Source organism: Larus michahellis, chromosome 5 (assembly GCF_964199755.1).
Source record: "Larus michahellis chromosome 5, bLarMic1.1, whole genome shotgun sequence".
NCBI classification, from domain to species: domain Eukaryota; kingdom Metazoa; phylum Chordata; class Aves; order Charadriiformes; family Laridae; genus Larus; species Larus michahellis.
In genome coordinates, this window is record NC_133900.1 from 57604516 (window position 1) to 57626677 (window position 22162).

Consider the following 22162-nt stretch of genomic DNA (forward strand, 5'->3'; position numbering starts at 1 on the left):
ACCTTTAGGGAGAAAAAGGGTTTATTTTAGTGCTTATGCTATAGCTCTGTTCCCAGTCCAACAATAGCTAAAATCATGCAATAACACAGAAAATAAACAAGTTCTAAAATAACAAGCTGTTGATTTTTATAACGAGCCATTTCCCTTTCGTCGTGTTGCAATCTATTTCTCTGCATTTGGCACTAAAAATATTTTTCTCTCTTTTTCTATCGCAAGCAGTTATTTATTAATTGAAATTGCAACTTGTGCTAATGAGCATATCATAAAAATAGACAAAATAAGTGTAATTGTCTTTTTTCCAAAAATATACTATTTTTTTGCATGATCATTCAGAGCCTGATACACACCCCTTTCAATCAAGAACACACTTTCCATTTGTTTCATGATTTTTAATCAGTCTTCGAGCTGTGATTTGCTTGGAGGAGGCAGAGGAGGGTTGCCTGCCTCCCAGTCCTTCCCACATGAGAAGCTGTGCAGAGGCTTGGAAGGCTGTTGAGGTGCGTGGAGGAGCTTTCTGACAACCAGTGACTCCTCCTAGTCCCCTCCTGGGGAACATGCCTGGGTTTCCTTAACATCTGATATTTAGAAACTCAATTCCAGCAAACTCTCTGTGCTGTATGGTTATTAATTCTTCTGATGCAGATCTTCTCCCCATTAACTGATAAGCACTAAGGAGAATTTATGGAGAGCAGTCTCAGTTCCTCCCAACTTTCATTTTGCAAAACTGAATGAGCCAAATTCTCCTCTGCTCATAAAGTCAGCTCCAGGCTCTTCTGGTGATGCTGGTGGACCTTCGCGCCACCTATTCCCAGCTGGAGCCACCTTCCCTCAGCATGGGGGAACATAGCGCTTCACATGACGCTTCAGCACTACCTTGTGCAGTTGTAGTAACTCCTTCCACAGTTTCTAAAGAAAATACTTTCCCTGGTACATCTCACACTGAGTGTGGTTGTTTTTCTCTGGCTTTGTTAACATTGACAGCGTGTAGCGAGATATTACTTGGCGGGGGGGGGTTCTCTTCATCTGCTGTTTCAGCTAATGATGTTAGAGGAAGGCTAGGTTGTTAGGGGAAGCCTTCATATCCAAAGATAACCTCCTGGGGATGTTTTGATGGCAAACGTGGCATAGGTTGTGAGGGGAGGTGTGATTGCTTGGATGGGCAACTGCAACCCAGTGATGGCCATGTTTAGTTGCCTTTTAGCAGGCCTTCATGTCCAGCTGATGAACTAATGGGATTACTGCTGCTACTGCCTGGTGTTTTGAGTTAATAATAAATAAAGTTGACAGTCTAGCATGTTGGAAGTTACGCTTTTGGAAAGGTCTCTTGGGACTAATTTGCATGCAGCTCAACTGCTTCTGTAAGCACTAAGGAGTATTGACTAGACTTCTGTCTACAACTGTCCCATGAATTACAGCTTCACGGCTGTGGTGTAAATGTGTCCAACAAGCGCTGGTGAAAATGGCTGTATCTCTTACTAATCATAAAATGGGTCCAACTGCTGCATCTGACATCCTAACTTGGCAGCATGGCACTCAGTATATGTGGGGGAAGAAGGGGTTAACATTTTTCTGGTTTACATGTATATGTAAATGTCTGGAAAAGCATAATCAGTATATTTTTAAAAAATCTATTAATCATAACCATGTGTTACTTTAAGGGAACAAATGCAGTAGGCACTAGGCAGGAATGAGACTAAAAATGCCAATTATTTATATGCCAATTAAATGCCACTTATACCTCAGTGACATATTAATTAAACATTAATTACTTTTTTTTTGTAGTTTGTTTTTTGCTTTGCCCTAGGGTTGAGCTGCTTTTGTTTGCAGCCCCATCTACTTTGTAAATCAATTGCCTTTGCCTTTGCAAAAGTCTCGGTATAGCAGAGAGACGAGACTAATTCTTTACAGCAGGGTGTACAAATCTCTGCCTGCCGCGTGGAAGAATGGTTCGTTCTGAAATGCCTTGTTTCCCCGCTGTTTCGCTAACAGCAAAACCTAGTGATGTGTGCGAGGTACTTGAGCAGCTTATAATGTAGGCATTAATACTGAAACGTGCAATAAAACCGGCTCCGTCTATATGAAGGAAGGGTTTCCAGTGGCATGGGCAGCCTTGAGAAAGCAGCAAAAGGATCCAAGTGTCAGTACTAATCTTCAGTTAGAAACTGCTCTCTCTGCCAGTTTTCTCCCATCGCAAGAGAAGAAGGGAAACTGTTGGAAAAGATACGTCTAAATAAATCAGCATTAGCTCTTGCGAAAGGAAACCGTCTAAGGTAGGAAACGTTAACCAGCACTCTCAATGCTTAGTGTTTGCAGAGAGGCAAGGCATTTTGCAGCTTGAGAACGGTCTCTGTTTTGGTGCTGCTCGCATTCGTCTGGGGCTGCTGGTTTGAATGGCAGGTTAATCATCAGTGCATAGTATCTGAACTTGGCTGGGTGAGTGTTAATTGACAGTTGACTTAGACTTTCTGCTTTAAAACAGGCATCATTAAAAAGGGTATCAACAATCATATAAATAGCAACGCAGATGTTTTTGACTGTAGCTTTTAGCCTTCTCTGTAGCCCAATTGTATTGTTTTATATACATTCACCTTATCTTTCTCCCACCCTCATCCTTTCCCTTTTTCAACGACCTCTTCTCCCCAGAAAGAGATAAAGAGCTGCACCTATCTGTATTTATTATCTGGACTGTTAAAAATCCACCATTGTTGACATGTCAGGAAAACCCAGTACGTATTAAAGGGAACTGTTTGCATAGTTTTTACCCCGTGAATCAGTTTTTAGGTTTATTGAGGAAGAGCGTGGAGTAGCATTTGGCGCTAGGTTAAGCTATATAGCTTACATTTTTACCCAAGTAAGGGATTCTGCAAACTCTCTCTGAATAATGCAAAAGGAGTTCAGAATTTGAGGAAAACTGTTTGATAGAATGACTATTACAGGTTTTTTGTTGGTTTTTTATTTTTTTTTTTCAGTTGCTTGCTTTCTTTTCTGTTGAGGGTTTCTCTCCTGGGGACTTTTTCCCATACATAGTAGTGCTGCTGTGCATTTGTGGCTGTGTGGGTTTGTATGTGTTAGAGTTTTAGTGCAGTTTGACTTTTGAGCCTGGCAGACAGGTGAATGGTGTCCACTGCCTTTTCCCGTTACGCAAAAACGTATTACCAGTTAACTACTTTAACTATATTAACTGATTAATGAAAGCATCAAAGCAGTGATTGCGGTAGTCACCTTGATACCTTCTGAGCCTTAGACACAAACAGCATACAGTACGCCAGTTACAATGCCTTTCCAAGCACTGCGTTGCTGTGGTGATGCATTGTTATCTAGTACTATTTGCCGGCATTTGAATATTTTGACAATGTGAAACGTTGCGCTTTTGGGGTGTTTTCAGTTCCTCATCCTATTACGTTGCATAATTTCTTTCATTTCTGGTGGGGCTTCTGACTCCTGCCTGGGGCACACTGCGGTCGGCCAGACTGCGGCTCCCCAGTGCCCTGTACCTACCCGTGATCCAGCCTCCAGGCGCCTCCCTCCAGCTCTCTCCCGTAACCATGACAGTGGTGCAGCACTGAGTGCACTTAGTGACAATTTGCTTTGTTGATAAAGTATCTCCGGGATGCTCTGGCCCATGTGACCACGGTTTGGTGTGCCTGCTAATAGCAGGAAAGCAGCCTATGTGACTCATTTCTTGTGTTTTTTAAGATTTTTTTTTTTTTTCATCCTGCCAATATTCAGCATTTTCTGTGCTTCTTCAAATCTCTTTTTTCCCCCGAAAGTAAGAACTTCTGAATGGTACCTTGAACTGGAAATGTGTGGAATCTGAAGGAGCAACTTCCTACTTCCAGGACGTACTGTTAATATCAGTTCTGCATATGACAGTGGCATTTCCAGTTCCAGCTAAATTTGGGGATCCAAAATATCAGCCCTTGTTCAGGCACAGAATGAGAGACTGTCCTCAGATGTTTGCAGCCTGGATCGCCACAACCAGCAAGAAAAGAGCTGGCTTCATCTGATATATCATGCTGCCTCTCCAGGGCTGGTCAGTGTTGGTTGCAGCATCATTCTTCCCATCTGAAATGGGTGGGCTAAATGCACAGCTGCAAAGTCAAAAAGGAAGGGGAATATGTCTGCAAGTCATCTTTCTCCTCCTTCTCCCCCTCTCCCCTATCAAGGGATGGCAGAAGTGAGAGCCAGCTGCAGCTCGTCTTGGCCTGTAAGTGGGTTTTAAGGAGTGGGAGAGGAAAGTGGAAAAGAAATGAAGGTTGTTGAGCAAATGGAAAACAGAAGCCTCTTCCAGTCTCAGTGGGTGGCAAGAAAAATTTGCAAAGCTGAGATGAAAAAGACAAAAGGGGCAGATCGCTCATTGCATAACAATAGCAACTGAGTACAAAATCAGTGATTTTAGGTATGACAGACCATTTTGGTTTACAAGATCATGTACCAAATTCTGTAGAAAAAAAACTGCACTATTGGCCTCTTCCAGCTTTTGCCTGGCTGTAGCAGGGCTGAATTTGCTCCTGAGTCAGAAGTTGTTTGCAGATGTCACAGAATGAGAGTTCATTTAGAATAATGCTGATTTTTCTTTTTAGTCTTTCTTTTTTCTTAAGTATTCCCTTTAGGGGTTTTAAATTATTTTTTTTTTATTTCTCCCACAAGCATTAGAAACCTCTCCTGAGAGTCCAGTATATAGTAAGTTACTATCCTTCTGAAACAAATGTCCCCTTTGGTACGTTTGATCTGCGCTTTATACCTGGAAGAATAAAGAGTGTGTGGGAGGCAGTAAAAATGACTCAAATGTGGGTGGGAAGTCTCAAGGCTCCGCAAAGTACAGCAGGATGAGCCAGAACCAAGACAATGTGAAATAACTGTACATGTGAGACAGCTAAAGCTGTAAGTAATGCTGCAGGTGCATGTATTGAATGTTTCCCATGACTGTTTCTTGGCATCTAGTGGGATGATAAATGAATCCAGTAAGGAGAAAATGAGGAGAAGGATTGATTCAAAACATTACACTACGTTTACGCTGGTGTAAACCCCGTTGAAAATGGTTCATTTGCCCTGGCACACTGCTGGAGTGACTCAGTGGTGAGTCAGGTCCACTGTGACTGAGACAATTAGGAAGAGTTTTCCTCCAAATAATTCTCTCTTTGTCTCCTGGCTCTCACACTTTCCTCTCCTCGGCACTGTTGTGTAACATAAGCAATAGATATTTTGCCAAATACCTCTGCCTTGATAATGTTGCTTGTCCCTTCATACCCAGTAGGTAACATGACAACTGTTCACTGACTTAACCAGTATTGTATACAACTATTACTGAGTAATCCTTCAAGTTCTTCTGTAGTATATGCAAAACTCGGGCTTCGCTATAAATGCGAATGGAGATTTTTTTTTTTTGTGGTTAGGCTTAAAGCTGGTAGCTAAGTACAGTCTTCTACGCCAAGCAGCAGAGGTTGTCTGACTTTCTGAATATCATAATTCTATTTTGAAAATACCCTATAGAATCCAGTTTACGGAGCAAGTATAGTCCACGCAACAAATACGCCACTACGTAGATGCAATGGCAGAGTTACAGTTAATGAGCGTGTGGCCATTGAACAACACTTGAGGGTGCAGTGCCCTGCTCCTTCTCCAGGGTACTCTTGAGATAAAGACGGAAGGACGAACACCTGGGCCTTAGATTTTACACAGCCTTTAGGATTAAACCCACATCGCACAACCTCGTGTTGAAGCGCTGTCCAAGAACAAGAGTGTTATGTTACCAGGTGGGAATAAGCAAGAACAACCCCTCATTTCAGCCTAGTAGGTGGAATAACTTGATAGGAAGATTTTCTGGGGCAGTTTTGTGCTCTTAGGTCAGAGAGTTTTTAAATAATAACTTATCTAGTTCTGGGACCAGGAACTAGAATCTTAGCTCAGCCAAAGTCAGGGAACTGCACTTACTTACAGAAAATCCATAAATCAGTGCAGTGACTAGTTGGGCCATTTAAAGTTGAAATGCTGTATCTCATTCAAAAACTTTATTAAATTTCATAAAGATAAATATCTAAGTTCCCTTTTATACCTGTATTTCACTGTCAGTTTCCTGTACATTTCTGCCACCTAAGAAAAACAGCTCATTGATGTAATAGTTCAGTAGAACCAGTCATTTGGGGAATGAATGAGGAACTGTAAACAGGATGAATTAAATAGCAACTAAAGGGGTTCAGTGGTTTTCCACCTTTTTTGATTTGTGTACTCTAAAAACATTTCCCAGTGAAGGTATGTACTCCTCAATTAATTGAATTTAATATGATAGACAATGAACTTTCCTTACCTAGTGTTAAAATGTTTTTCTCCTCAGATCTACTCATATGAATCCATGGACATAAGCTGAAAGTGGTGGGAGATTCATTTATCAAGGAGTTATGTCTTGACTGAGCTATCATAAATTGAAAGAGTGGAAGTTCTGACTGGGGAAAAAAAAAAATCACCATAAGGATAACTAAGTACTGGAGCATTGTGCCCAGAGGCTGTGCAGTCTCCATCTTTGGAAGTTTTCAGTATCTCACTGGACAAATACCTGAGCAGACTGGTCTGAATTGAGTGTAGGAGGTTGGATTAGATGACCTCCTGAGGTTCTGTCGAAGTTGAATGATTCTATCATTCTGTGGTGCACTTGCACACTTCCTGAATTTAAACTGAATTATATTTCTACTACTAGCTGTATTACAAAGTGCACCTGAATAAATCTCAGTGCCCTTTAATGAAGGAATGTGAATGTCCATGTGAATGAAAATTATTCAGGAAATGGAGACATAGAAAAGGGAATAATTTATTGAAGTTTTAAACTTCTGCCCATCACTACAGTACCTAGGTATTTTTCTCCTTCTCAACCCACACAAATAGTAACTCCTTTCCATTTAAACAGATAGCAGCAGTCAAGTCGTATGTCTTTCATAAGAGCTTTAGTCCTTCATTTCAGGGTGAGAAGCTGTCTGATGGAAAGGCTTATTGATTGTCATTAGTTTTGTGCTTTATTCTGTTTCCCTTTGCTTGAACAGGTGGTTGTCTGGTTGTGACCCAGCTCTCCAACAAATTTGTTCCATGTGAGAAGCTTTTAACTAAGAATGCTTTATACCCATCTTCTGTTGGCTTTGTTTCTAGGTCATGTAACTGCACCATGCCTTGGCATACCAGCAGGCTCAGTGTTTTGTAGGCTGACTTGCAATATCTTTGTTCTGGATAGGATACAGGTAGGACTTCATTTGGAGATTTTAGAGTATGGGGATGGCAGGATTTGCACCTACCTCAATAGATAACACTCAGTGGTAATAATGCACTATTACAGCAGCCTATTATACCCTTAAAATGGAAAATTATGTGATTCTGTGAAAATATTCTTTGATACGATTGAATCGTTGCAGCAGTCTAGCCTTTTCTCGCTTCCACAAATTCTTTACTCCCAGCAGTAAAAGGCGGTGTTACTGCTGTGCATTTTGATAATGAGGTAGATTTTTTTTAATTTTTTTTTCAGGAAAAAGTTTACTGAAATCTTTTCATTCTCAGAAAAGGAACCAAATAGTTACAGGTTTATTTAAGACATTAAATGATTTTGACAACTCTTTCTTCCCTCTAAATTGGAGAGATGTGGATTTGTTGGGTGGACTGTTTGGTGGATGAGGAATTGGTTGAATGGTTGCATCCATAGGATAGCAGTCAATGGCTCAATGCCCTGATGGAGATCAGTGAGAAGTGGTGTTACTCAGGGGTCCGTATTGGGACCAGTACTGTTCAATATCTTCATCAATGACATAGACAGTGGGATCAAGCGCACCTTCAGCAAGTTTGCAGGCAACATCAAGCTGAGTGGTGCAGTTGAGGGACGGGATGCCATCCAGAGGGAGCTGGACAGGCTTGAGAAGTGGGCCTGTGTGAACCCCATGAGGTTCAACAAGGCCAAGTGCAGGGTTCTGCACCTGTGTTTCGGCAACCCTCAGTATCAATACAGGCTGGGGTTGAAGGAATTGAGAGCAGCCATGCTGAGAAGGACTTGGGGGTACTGGTGGATGAAAAGCTGGACATGAACCAGCAATGCGTACTTGCAGCCCAGAAAGCCAACCGCATCCTGGGCTGCATCGAAAGAAGCAGGTGATTCTACCGCTCTACTCCACTCTGGTGAGACCCCACCTGGAGTACTGCGTCCAGCTTTGGAGCCCTCGGCACAGGAAGGACATGGACCTGTTGGAGCGGGTCCAGAGGAGGGCCACACGAATGATCAGAGGGGTGGAGCACCTCTCCTATGAGGACAGGCTGAGAGAGTTGGGGTTGTTCAGCCTGGAGAAGAGAAGGCTCTGAGGGGACCCTATTGTGGCCTTTCAGTGCTTAATGAGGGCTCATAAGAAAGATGGGGATGAATTTTTAGCAGAGCCTGTTGTGATAGGACAAGGGGTAATGGTTTTAAACTAAAAGAGGGAAGATTTAGACTAGATATAAGGAAGAAATCTTTTACGAGGCTGTTGAAGCACTGGCCCAGGTTGCCCAGAGAGGTGGTAGATGCCCCATCCCTGGAAACATTCAGGGTCAGGTTGGACGGGGCTCTGAGCAACCTGATCTACTGGAAGATGTCCCTGCTCATTGCAGGGGAAGGTGAACTAGATGATCTTTAAAGGTCCCTTCCAACCCAAACTATTCTATGGTTTACTAACTACTTTACTAAGTGAGTAATGTGATCAGATGGGATGTACATAGTCTTCACTGGTGGGAATCATCAGAAATCTTGAGTCTTGTTCCAGGACTCAGCTCATGCTTTGAACTCTAGACTGCTCTGGTTCAATCCCTCATGTGTCAATCCATAAGCAGTTGTCGCTCATCAACTGCAGTAAAAAATTACATCAATCACACGCCTAGCAACGGCATGAGAGGCCAGACAAGCAATGTTATTGTGATAGAGTTACAATTATTATCCATATCATCCTTTATTATAATTCTACCACTTCATCAGTTCTTGCAGACAGAGCCAGAGAACGAGCAGAGGTTTTAGCTGAGCTGTCTGCAATAATGTAGTATCTTTTTCCTGAGTGATGACAGCTAATTTAAAACCCAACCTTAACTAGATAAGGTTATTCCTTCTGGTATGAATTACTCTGGTTTTGCTAGTGTTGCATGTTTCCCAAGCCTGGTGTTCATGCTGCTCTGCAGACTTTAGGATAACACCCCTTACTGTCTTCAAACTGTGCTTTAGATTATGTGATTCACATTTGTTGCATCAGGTTCATTCTTCTTTTATCTAGTTCAAGCCCTGAAGTTATGAGAAATGAGAAAATAAGGTTGTATGTACTTTTTTGCAGAACTTTCTGGTCCTTTTTTAAGTGAAGCATGGGTTCACTTGTCAGTGTGCTGTGGGACAGGTGGCAACGTTGCAGTGCCCCCCATGCTTAGGGCAGGGAGTGCGGGGAGGTCCTTGGCTCTGCTGGGATAACGTTCCTCATGTGGACCCAGCCCAGAAGGCTCTGCCCTCTGTGCAGAGGAGATTCGCTATTCAAAGCAGTCTCTCATACCTAAAGAGAATGAATTAATTCATGACATGTTGTCTCAGAGTGTTAAGGACTGTTTTGATTCCACCTTTAAGGACAGGCTTTGCTATTCAGGTGTGAGGAAATGTCAGTTAAGAATTAATCTTTATATTGATCTTCATAATAATACTGTCTTCACATCGGGATGCCTAGGCACAAAGACCTGGTGTGGTCTTGAAGCAAGTGTAGGATGTTGAGAAGGTTTCTTATAATCTACTACTTGAACCATAAGAGATCTCTGAGAGATGAATGTCCCTTCTTCTGTGCTCTGTGTGTGTTGATATTTTATTAAACACTGAGACAACAATCTGTCAAACTAAGCTTTCAAACTGTGCAAAGAAGAAGTAACCATATGGTTAGGAATTTGTTTGCTGCGTTAAACCCCCTCACATCAATATAACCAAGAAAAGAAAAAATAACAAGGCCATCATTATAACTAAACTGAAAACATAAAACAGTTGCTGCCCTAAGCTTGTAAAATTTCTGGGTTCTGCTGGAGCCGATTGTTCATCTATGAGATGAAGCCTTTGAAATAGTCTGGAGAGAGAGGAGACAGGGGCACTGATAGAAGCCTCCTTGGCATGTACCCAAGTGAGGTTATAGTTCACATTTGGACCCAACACACCCAGGTCTGGATATAGTGTATGGTATCTAATCAGGCTACTTGTATAAACATATCAGGGAATATTAGTAGTGAATTCCTGCATCAAGTCCCTAGCCTCAGATTCAGCTGTCACCTCTCCTTTAGAAAGGTGGCGTGATCTGTTTTAGATACTTCAAGTGATGAAGAATCTGCCATGTCTTGTCTTCTGTGCTTTTGTTTGAAGAGGGACATCATAAAAAATTATAAAAAGGGGCAACAAAGACAGCTGTCAGCACTTTGATTTATATAAAGAGTTTTGAGTATGTCCCATTTTAATTCAGAGGTAACTAAGCAAAATCTATTGGAGTTAAGCTGGTGTGAGCATCAACAAAAGGATCACTACACCTTTTCCCCCTGATTTTTCTGTTATAATTGTACCTAAGTTATAAAAAGAGGTCTCTGTACCATTCTACAGCTAGCTGACATTACTTACTCTACAGAGTGAATTAAAATGATGTATTTGGTTGTGTTGTTAAATTTAGGGAAATGGATTTTATTCTGTAATGCATCCAAGTTATCTGAGAATGCGTTCTGACAGTTTATTTTAGCAAAGGAATAATTGAATTCCCCTAGAGAGTGTTAGCCTGGGAATTGTATCAGTTGTACTGAATCAATCGAATTATTGAGGCTATGCATTGCATTAGCAACGCTTGTGCGGTACAAATCTTTGAAAGGAAATTATATTTCTTTCCAGCTTGATACTCAAAATTTAAGTTTATTTCATGATAGTCAAATAACCTGTGCTTAAACACCTGCACTCACTCAAGCAATTTTAAACCTGAGTTTTAAACCTGGTACTGATACTTCACAGTCTGATACTTTAAGGTGTTGACACGGGTCATAATGACCATCTTCCATGTCTAAAGTTGCAGAAGTTGCCCAGCAATAAAAATAAGAGCGAACTGGAACAAAGCTGTTTTCAAAATGGCAAGTCTGATGTGACGCATTGCTCTTCCTTATTGCTGATTTAAAATACGGCAACAGGTTTTCAGGGGTGGACCAAGTCAACACTGACAAAATAAATCCAGAGATTTTTTTAACCTAAATTTGTCACACTCCTGTATTTGATATTGTGAATGGCAAAATAGCCCCCAGACACAAATTATATTCTTTAGTATAAATACCTCTGAAGACTTCGACATTCAGTCAATGAAAAAGAGTAAGACAAGTCATCCCTGTAGCAAGAGCGTTGAATTTCTAGATTAATAGAAGGGCTGTTCACAGTGCAATGCTGTGAGAACATATTTACATGCTGAAGACAGTGGGGCAATACTTGGTAGTAATTTCTTGAAGGTACATTCAATGCCTTTTCAACTTATTCCAGATAAACAGGTTATGAGACGTCCTACATGGACTAAAATTTGCTTATCTTTAAATCCAGGAGAACTTCTACTGAAGTTAGACTTAGCTTAACTTCAGGCTAAATTTAGTTTAATTTAGCTCTAAGCTTTAGAGTTACTTGGTCACCCGGCTTTTGTTCATAATGCAAGTGGCATTGACCTTAAGCCACTTAAACCATGGGCCATTCTGTCTATCACAGAAGAGTGTGGGGTCAAAGAGGAGGAAGGAGACTCCAAGATTTGGCTTTCAGTTCTGTAGGGATTTTGAGTAAGGAGTGCTGAGAGCATGAGCAAGAGCTGGCTTTGGGTTGTTGAACTCTGTTTTGTGAGTGTCATCTGAAAGATGGGGTAGGGGTGCAGGTTGGAGGGGCTGCGCCATGATGTTCACTCAGAAGAGCAGAACTTGCTGAATGCTGTTTCTGTTACTGGCTCAAGCCAGCGTTGCCTTGTGGTGCTGCTGCCCTTACCTGTGGGAAAGAGAGCTAAGAAGTTTGCCCACAGTCGGACATAGAATTGAATTTTGGCCAAACTACCAAAATTGAGTCCTGCATGAATCCTGTGATCCAGGAATCTTGGCTTTCTTTTCTGATACTCATTTGAGATTAATTTCAGCCTTGTCTGTGTTACACATTGGTGTTCTGACACAGACAAGCTCTTACTCCTTTTAGCGGGTAGATGTCTCCTCTTGAAAAACACACTGAGGTCAATGGTGAAACATTTTACATTAATGGGGTTATAAGGTAATTGGAAATTTAAATACATGAAAATTGATGAGTTACTAAGCTCTTACGAGCAAATTTAGGGCTCTGTCCTGTTCTCATTCCAATCAATGAAAAGAGTGGTATAAAATTACGTGGATAAATCTGAAAACAATTGGCAAAGCTCCTGTCTTGTCTGCGTGAGGAAGGTAGAGCACAGTACCCAAACGTGTCAGCTCTTACAATCCTATCAGCACGTGACACGCATTCCTCATGGAAATGCTTTAGTACCCATTACCTGCAAGACATTTTCAAAGCAGATACAAACATTCCTTGCATAAGAGGATTCTTAACTGTGCGTTACGATTATATATTCAGTGTGATCGTGAAGAACATACAGTTGAGTGGCAAATCCATGCCCAAGGCTATGACATCCCAACTTCCTTGTGTAGGTAAGTCCTAAGCCATCTTGGGCGTGGTGCACAGTATAGTTGTTTACAGGGAAAATGTGTTCACTATATAAAATTATTTCCATTCTGTAAATTCAGAGACTTAACTATTGCACATTAACATTTTTGTGTAGGCAAGACCATAATTACATTTTAAATCATGAATTGTCTATAATCAAAAGTAAGCATTGTGGTTGTAGGAGATTGTTGAACTAATTGGTATTAACTAATTTACTCAAATTAGTCATATTCTAGAGATGAAAGAAAAACTTCTCATAGTGAAGCTTCTAAATTGATCAGTATACTTAATCATCTGTGCCTTTTTTCCCAAACAGGCAGGAGAAAAACATTACCACCCAACGTGCGCACGATGTGTCAGGTGCAGTCAGATGTTTGCAGAAGGAGAAGAAATGTATCTTCAAGGTAAAAACTAAAAAAAACAAACCCCAAATCATTATACTTGGCAGCATTGCCCTTTTGCCCATACCTGCTAGCGTGCCTGAGCTATCTTGCACATACTCTCACTTTATAACTACCAAAGAAATTGAAGAATGCAATGTGTAGGCTAAGGAAAAACAAAACCAAACCCTTGTTGCTTCTTACTCACTGATTACTTAAAAATCCAATAGCAAGTGTCCAATCCAATTACTCAAATTCAGTAGCAAGTGTGAATGACAGCAAGGATGAGTGGTAGCAGTTATTTCCTGCAGATGGAAGTACATGACAGGGAAGACTATAAGAATTTCCATTTACTAAAACCCCATGATTTTTCTGCACTGATAAATGGTCCAAGTGGAAGTTAACAGGCATGCAGGACAGCAGGTTCCCTAAAGCTGCTGTTGCAGTCCTAAGACTAGTTCTGTACCTATTGCCCATTTGGGTATGAGGAGAAAATCTGAAGGTCCTTACCTGAATTGCCCTCAATCAGACCTAAGTGCCCTCAGAGGCTGGAGCAGAGGACACCATGGAGCTGAAGCCCTTACCGCACAGTATGCCTGTACCTGACACAGCCATAAGCTTGCACAGGAGAAATTCAGTGTTTCTTGTCAGGGAATTTCAGTGGTAATAGAGAAGGACTTGCACAATAATTTATTCCACGGAAAACAAAAACTTATTTAACGTAGATATGAGCTAAAATGTATATTTCATATGTAACAACTTTTAGCCATACTAAACTGATCAAAAAAACCAACGTCTACACAGCTAAATACAGGGTCAGACACCAGAGAAAATGAAGGCTTTCGCCTATGTCTTTGACTGGCAGTATCTTTTCAAAGGAAAACAGAAGCTCAGTGGGATGTGGGAACTGCCTGGCTGGTGTATTATCCTAAAATCACATGCTTGCCCAGATCTGTATTACAAATTCGCAATTGTCCACAGTTTTCTAGAAGCGTACTTTGAAATACTTCATAAAGCTGGAAAAGTTCGACTTTATTTAAAACACAATAGTGGTCTCAGTAAGATCTAATTATAATTTAGCACGTTATTTAAAATGACAATTTTATTGTCACTTTGGTTTGCAACAAGAACTAGCTCATTAAAGGACATAATGATCCTTGTCTGTGCTCATGTATTCTCCCTCAGGAGCCAGAAAATGCTGTGGCTCTTCTAATTGCAAAGTAGCTTAGCAGTACTAAAGTCCCCTGGGAAATCAATGCTTTAAAAAGATATCAAACTACAAATCTATTTCTAGATTTCAAAACCTCTGAAACTGTTATAAGGGTGGATATTTGTTAGGTTTTGTGCTGATTTTTAGTTCAAGTAGTCGCAAATTATGGTCAGGTCCTGTTAATTTGGACCCGTCTTACTCACTTTGTTTTCTGATGCATGGAACGCTTATAAATACTGAAAGGGTGGGTGTCAGGAGGATGGGGCTGGGCTCTTTTCAGTGGTGCCCGGGGACAGGACAAGAGGCAATGGGCACAAACTTGAGCGTAGGAAGTTCCACCTAAACATGAGGAGGAACTTCTTTACTTGGAGGGTGGCAGAGCACTGGAACAGGCTGCCCAGAGAGGTGGTGGAGTCTCCAACTCTGGAGACATTCAAAACCCACCTGGACACGTTCCTGCGTAACCTGCTCTAGGTGACCCTGCTCTGGTAGGGGGCTTGGACTAGATGATCTCCAGAGGTCCCTTCCAACACTACAATTCTGTGATTCTGTGAACATTCATACCAGCTTACTTTTAGCCTTTCACATGAAAAGCAGTTTTCATTAGAAACTGGTGCTAACTTCATAAAAGATCCGTGATCAGGCATTTGGACTGCCTCACCTGATGTGGTAGATAATAAAAAATGTCAGAGCCCAGGGTTTTATGACTTATTCTTCATCCTCTTATTAAACTACTGTAAAGTTCCTTTAGGTGTTGCACGTTTGTTAGCAGAAATTGAATCATCAGTGGTCATCCAGCAGATGACTTTTGGGTGAAAGGACTCTTTTTCTTCTGTGTGAAAAAGTTTCCCAGCCAGTTTTGCTTGACCACAGGTAGGAGTAACTCAAAAAAAGTTGATTTAAATACTTCTTAAAACCATGGGGAAGATTTACATGAACTTACACAGCAGTTGGGACAAACGCTTTCAGTAGGCAAGCTCTGACCCACTTGTAATTGGAAGATAAATTAGCATTAAATTCAAAGGTATTACAAAGATGTGTCTTAGTGGTTAAGTCCCAAAAAACTTCAGTAAATTAGTAAACATAACTTATCCGGTCTGTACTTACAGATAGTCTTTTACTGCTTGAGTCTGAGTTCATCTGTGTTATTTTTGTGAAATAGATTCTAATGATCTCCATCTGTCTTCTGGGAAATAGATTTTCTGTTTCTATCTTGTTTCCAAAATCCACTGGTTAGAAAACTATCAAACTGCAGTGAAAACAAAACATTTCCAATAAACCTTCTTGGTGCTCTCCACCCAGTATAAACATTAAATATTTATAACACAAAGGTTCTCAGCTTCCCATTTAGTCAGGCAGAAGTTGTGCCGCGCTCCCATTATTTAACTGTGGAGGGCTTTAGTTTGTGGCTTGTCCAAGCTCGGACTGGCATAAACATAAAGGTTCCTTTTTACTATTAAAATTTACAAATCATTCTTTTATTTCACATAGTTACACACATTCCACTTCCATTGAACACTGAGTGTTGAACATTGTGTTCAAATTTTTTTAAATATTTTTTTCCTTTGTGACTAATGCAAAGCTATTAAGTTTCTTTACACACTTCATGTTTACTTTTATACCTCTAGACTTCATAACCCTCTCTTCTGTACTTGTATGCAGTAGAGAATTGGTTCATTCTGTATTTTCTGCTTCCTCCAGGATGGATATTCCCCTGAATTTGGACAGTTAGTATTTTGATCTCTGAGAGACAAGCATGTAGGAAGTGCAAGATCCAGTACAGTGAATAATTCAGAAGGAAGGACTGGATTTTCAGCTAGTGTTAAATGCCACCATGCTATGCTATCCCATCGCAGTGTGCTACTTAGTACAACCTGAGCCAGACTATTACAAGAATATGAATAATAAGAGTACAGGAAATTGTAGCCACATATAAGGGAAAAAAGAAAACAAACAAAACATGAGAGTGTAACAGGTTGCCCAGAGATGCTGTGGGATCTCCATCCTTGGAGATATGTAGAACCCAAATGGGCACAGCCCTGAGCTGCCTGCTGTAGCGGGACCTGCTCTGAGCATGAGGTTGGGCTGGAGGAGCTACAGAGATCCCATATCAACCTTCTTAGGACTTGGGTTATGATGTTGATCTCACATATTCAAGTACATGTAACTTTCCATGTAGCTGGGCTACCAAGTTGGGAGCTGGGCTCAAGCCCATGTAACTGAGCTCCCCTGTTCAAGAAGGACAGGGAACTGCTGGAGAGGGTGCAGCAGACAGCTACCAAGATGATTAGGGGACTCAAACACCACTCTTATGAAGAAAGGCTGAGGGATTTGGGTCTTTTCAGTCTGGAAAAAAGATGGCTGAGGGGGGATCTTATCAACACTTATAAATACTGAAAGGGTGGGTGTCGGGAGGATGGGGCCAGGCTCTTTTCAGTGGTGCCCAGGGACAGGACAAGAGGTAATGGGCACAAACTTGAGCACAGGAAGTTCCACCTAAACATGAGGAGGAACTTCTTTACTTTGAGGGTAGTGGAGCACTGGCACAGGCTGCCCAGAGAGGTGGTGGAGTCTCCAACTCTGGAGACATTCAAAACCCGCCTGGACGCGTTCCTGTGTAACCTGCTCTAGGTGACCCTGCTCTGGCAGGGGAGTTGGACTAGATGATCTCCAGAGGTCCCTTCCAACCCTATGATTCTATGATTCTGAAGTGCACCTAGTCTTTAAAATGTATGTGATCAGACTTCCTGTTATTGAGAAGTTGTCAGTTTTAGCTTCGAAAGTATCTGTGAAATGGTGACTGTCACGGAATCAGTCAGTACGCTGTATCTTAGAAAACCTTATAGGAAGGTTTAATAAGGTTCTTATTGGGGAACTGAATTAAACAGAACTTGAAATTTATTTTCCAGGTACATCCATTTGGCATCCAGTTTGTAGACAGGCTGCAAAGGCTGAAGAAAAAAACAAGGTAAAAAGACCATATTTTTACCCGTTGTTATTCCATTGTCATATTATTCTCTATCCCTTTTTTTGCAGTGGGCATCGAGGGAAGGATTTGGATTTTTTTCCCCTCCTGTAATTTTAAATTTTAAGTTACAGAAATCTAGTAGGTTAATGTAATGTAATAACGTAATATAAATATTCTGCTTTTACTTAGTGATTAAAGGTACAAGTTCAGGAGAATGCTGACCTAAGAGTTATAGGTATAAACTGAATAAGGAAAAATGTAAAAATATGAATAAGAAAAAACAAAGTTAATTTTTAACTTCTGTCTGATTATGATGTGATCAGTGCATGACCTCTTCTCTTTTTATGTGGCTCTGCACTTAAAAGATCAGAGGACTTTCACTTTATTTGTTTTTACAAAAAAAAAAAATCTCTCCTTGGAATTTCTTTTTTATTATTCGTTTGCAAAATGTTGGCAAGCCAGCCCCAACTTAATTTAATCTCTGGCTTTAAGTACCTCCTTAAGTTGGATGATTTGTGCATCTGTCTGTGTGCAAGGGGGGAGTTCTGGCAACTTTAATAATTACAAGGTTAGCAGATGAATAAGCTGCCCCTAGGAAATGAAGAATTAATTCTGTAGCTGGGGAAATGCTCTCTCTGAAGTGGTGGGACTGAGATGCAACTATCTCATTTAATGTGGAGGCCAAGTATGGGATTCTTCAGTTCTGATGTTCTCTGATGCTCCAAGTTGGTACCCTTGGTATCCTCGTTCAAAAAAGCTCTGCTTTGATTCATCAAGCCTTGGATGGAAGGCACAAGTCAAATCAGCAGGCAGCAGCTATAAAAAGAGTGTTTACAAATCTAGTATGTTAGCAAGTGCAACTTTGACTAAATTATAGTTTTGAAAAAAGATTTGGTTTGGGCTTTGTCCTGAAGGGTCTTGGCTGTATTTTTTGTACCCGTGTGTTTGCGAAGAGGTTGCTCTGGTATTCTTCATGGCGAGCTCTGAATATCAAATAAGTAACATTTCAGTATAAAATGTATTGTTTAATATATGCATATTAAAATCTGTGAAAATACTTTAGTAAGTGCTGCTGATACTATTAAGCAGTATTTCAGGCTTCCTAATGATTTTATTCTGGCTGAGTAACTGAAATTGCAAGCCTAAAACCCCAGGTAATTTATTGAAAATGTAGTAGGTTGGGAGGTTTTTTTTTCCTCCCCTTCAAAGAAAGGCAGTGGATAAAGTTGTACTGGGTTCCTACTGGCTGCCTTTTCCTCACAAAGGCAAAGAAAGTGTACTTGTGAGACACTGTGTAAAGGCTGACTCATTTATAAAGCATCTCTCTAAGTGCTGGGAGTCTGCCCTGTCCCCAGCAGAGAGGAAGACATCTGTATCTGAAAATCAGTGGGAGTTTTGCCTGAGTTAAGGAAAAAAAAACAGAATGGAGCTCAAAGAATTTTTCCAAGTCTAATCATTTTTCCTTTTCTTTGGGTTTTTCCTCTTTTTTTTGGTCTTTACACTTATTACTGAAAAATAAACCAAGTAGAAAGGATACCGTTTCAAAGAGAGTAGTAACGGACCTTTCAACATAACCTGTAAAGTTGGGAGTGGGATGTACGGATTGAGAAATTTTCTGGTCAACTTCTGCAGTTTGTTTTTAAGTTAAGTTTCTATATATTTATATAGATACATGCACAGCATGTAATTAAAGTAGGTGACAAAGGCAGAAGGAGTAAGTGGCAGCACACTCCAAAACTTTGGAGGTGGAGTGGAAGGGAAAAAGAGTCGTGAAAGAAGGACCTTCTGAGCTTGTCCAGAGCCTCAGTGTGAGACAACTGAAAATGAGAGGGAGAAAATTCTCAAATCCCAGTCAGACATGCCAAAACAATTAAACTGAATCTTTTTTTATATGGATAAGTATCACCACATACTGTCTTGAAGTCCAGAGAAGGTCTGTGGAAGGATAGTTGTCATCATTGAGTTTGTTTGCGCTGCTAACACAGTACAGTACAGATATATTCACATATTGCTTCTGAAAGACAGTAAATATTTCACACAAGGGCTGGAGTAGTAGGAAGGATGCTTCCTTGACCTGACAGCTTAATAATGCTAAAATCTTTTTAAGGGTCTGAACAGTTATAACCTCCAGTTGAGAAGAGCCAGCCTTTGGTGAGACAGTAAATGGTGGTCATTCAGAGGTGCATGGAAAAAGATGTACTTTTTGCAATCGGGGACATACTTTTCCGTAGATGGGAAAGAGTATTTTATGATGCATTAACATATCTGGGTAAAAGAGGGTATAAACCCACTGACTTCATAGTAAGATTTGTTTAAACTGCAGTTATGAATGTCAGGTCTGTTTGCTCACGGTTAGTATCAATGTGTCGCACGACCCTTTGTTATTTAAAAGTAATTATATTTTTCATCATAAAGGAATCTACCAAAAAGAAAGCAGTAAAGGTCTGTCACTCTGAAAGCCGGAATGATTGAAAACAGAGCAAAACCAGTGGAGCATTAAAATTAATCTGGTAGTGTTACAGTCGGAGAGGGGAAAGCTAACCTATCGGATGCCTTGCCTCATTCGGGGTGCTCTGCAGGGTGTCGTGCTGTTTGCCATGAGTGAATGGCATGGTAGCGTGACACGTTCCAGAAGGGGGTATAGATTGGTTTGGTGGTATAACCTTAGAGTACAAATGCTGCCACCGTATCATCTTGTGACCCGGGACTCAGAGCTGCTGTAACTTGACCTGTCCCTGATAGTGCCCGAAGGCTGTCCTGGCAGCCCAGAAGTGCTCCAGGCCATTTCATTCTGAAGGGAGGGGAAAAGAAAGTCATATGTAAAATCATTTTTGCATTTCCAAAGGTGAATTTGGTTGAATAAAGGTGTTCTTTTATCTTTAATTCTTTGGTATACCTGTATATTTTGAGCTTGCTGTAACATACCATTTTTGAGTGGTAAAGGTTAAATTAAATGAAATGTCTTGCACGCTCTTCTTGCAGTAACAGTTACATTTTTCTCTCCCTCTCCTCTATTTCTGATCTGTTTCACTTCTTTTATCCTGCCATAGGAAACAAGGACTTCATCTGAGAGTATTATTTCTGTACCTGCTTCAAGTACATCAGGTTCCCCAAGCCGTGTGATCTATGTGAGTATTTCCTGGTGAAATTCATTCTGTGGGATGGGGAAAACCCCCTGCTTCCTCCCACAGTTTAGCACGTTGTGTGGAAAGCTAGTATCTCCAAACCACTGCAGTTGGCAATTCCTCTAAAACAGAATTTACTTTCTCATGTTTAAAATGTTCGAATACTGCATTTACCATAACAGAATTCTGGCAGTTTCCTGTTATTTTCTGTGGTGTATTTATAGCACTTACATTACCACTAGAGCTGGCTTATACCAAAGCATGCAAAACACCACAGCACTTTCTAAAAAGAAAAGTTTAAGTAAACAGTACAACCCACAGGTAGATTACAAGCCTAGGTTTGAACACAACTTGTCTAAATCGAGCTCTTGGGCCTGCATCCGATTGCTTATGAAAACACTCGTGTGTGTGATTGCAGGACTCGGGCCTTGACAAATGCCAGTCCCTAACCTCAGAGGACCTTTGATGTGTTTATGGTCTAAGAAGTGCTAGCTCTGGAAAGCTCACAGAGAGAATTTAAAATAACAAGTATGATAAAAGCTTATGCTGAGTATTTTTTTTCGATACCAGGTGTACCTTGTGTGTCATAATTGCTCTAGCTAATGTTCATGGCCAAATTTTCAAGGGTACTGCCAATAGGTAAAAAGCATCCACAAGCATGCCATGTTCCATACAAACATCTCTTGGAGAGCTTCAGTATTCCCAGGGCTATTCTTTGTCCTGTCCAAGTGTCCCTTGGGTAGGCAGGTCATTCTCATCAGGTAGGACCATATGCAGAGGAAATTGCGGGAGATGTGACTGACTGACAGAGAAGTTGTTATACAAAGTTTAAGGGCTTTTATCTACTGCACTGAGACAAGCAAAAGAGTCCTTTGGAGCCAAACTTCTCTTTTTTTCTTCAAGTAAAAATTATTTTGAATGCAATATACCCTTTATCTGAGTAAGAGTGAACTAGAAGTGGGGGAACTGCCCCTTATCTAAATGCTCATCATTTTTTCTGAGCTCTCCTTCCAGTAGAGCTCCATGCTGGTGGTTACCAGTGGTATATTCCCAATGAAAAAACGTCATTACCTCAACTCCTGTGATGACAATTTGTTGTGCAAGGAGCCTGTTATCATGTAAGCACTTTCTTTGGACAGATGGTCTTTATCTCTCCAGCCATGCACCACTGCATTGTTTTTAGAGGCATGAGCGTTCTTCTAAGATTCGGATGTTTTTAGTGACATTTATCAGACTTTTGGATGGTACTGGTTTTCTTGATGTTTGTGATCACAGCTTTAAGCATGCTTCACAGGCTGTTAAAAATCAAGGATGACCCTCCAGTCTCTTTCTGGGTTTTTTTTTTTGAAGAATATCATTATAGCAGCACACAACTCTAATGTTTCTTACTGTAATATACTTTAGAGGCAGCTGGGACTGTGAAAGAATAAAGTTGTCTAGCAAATATGAGTCAATTAGGAAAAAATATTCCCCAAAGTGTGCAAGTTCTTGCTATCTCTCTCTCATCTCTGACTGCTTAATTGTCAAAGCTGTGAGATTGATTAAATTCTGTTTTGGCTTTTACAGACAGGAAAGTAAAAAGAATTAAAAACATGTTATTGGACTTTCATATTATCAAAATGATTGTTTAGCTATCTTTTGCAGCTGTTTTTTATTACAGGAGTGTTGTGACGTACAGACATGCTCAAGACTTGTCTGGGGTGCTTTTCTGATTGGCTTTACCAAACCTAAATTTGTGCTGCCACTGAAAGGCAGGTTCCACCCACATTGTGGCCCTGTCCCCTC

At 40.7% G+C, this 22162-nt stretch overlaps 1 protein-coding gene across 20 annotated transcripts in view; it reads left to right on the forward strand.

The window, feature by feature from the left end:
• The window catches only part of ABLIM2 (actin binding LIM protein family member 2), a 145520-nt gene that overhangs the window by 76602 nt on the left and 46756 nt on the right, over positions 1-22162 (forward strand). For 19 of the 20 annotated variants that reach the window (XR_012587036.1, XR_012587037.1, XR_012587040.1 and 16 more), the window contains exons 7-9: positions 13011-13098; positions 17194-17252; positions 20303-20380. Coding sequence is in view for 14 of the 20 variants with exons in the window: in XM_074587483.1 (XP_074443584.1) it covers positions 13011-13098; positions 17194-17252; positions 20303-20380 (225 nt within the window). In the remaining 6 variants the exon portion in view is untranslated. Of the gene's footprint in view, positions 1-1948; positions 2271-13010; positions 13099-17193; positions 17253-20302; positions 20381-22162 lie in introns of those variants that run through there. The other variant, XM_074587497.1, reaches the window with a different exon arrangement.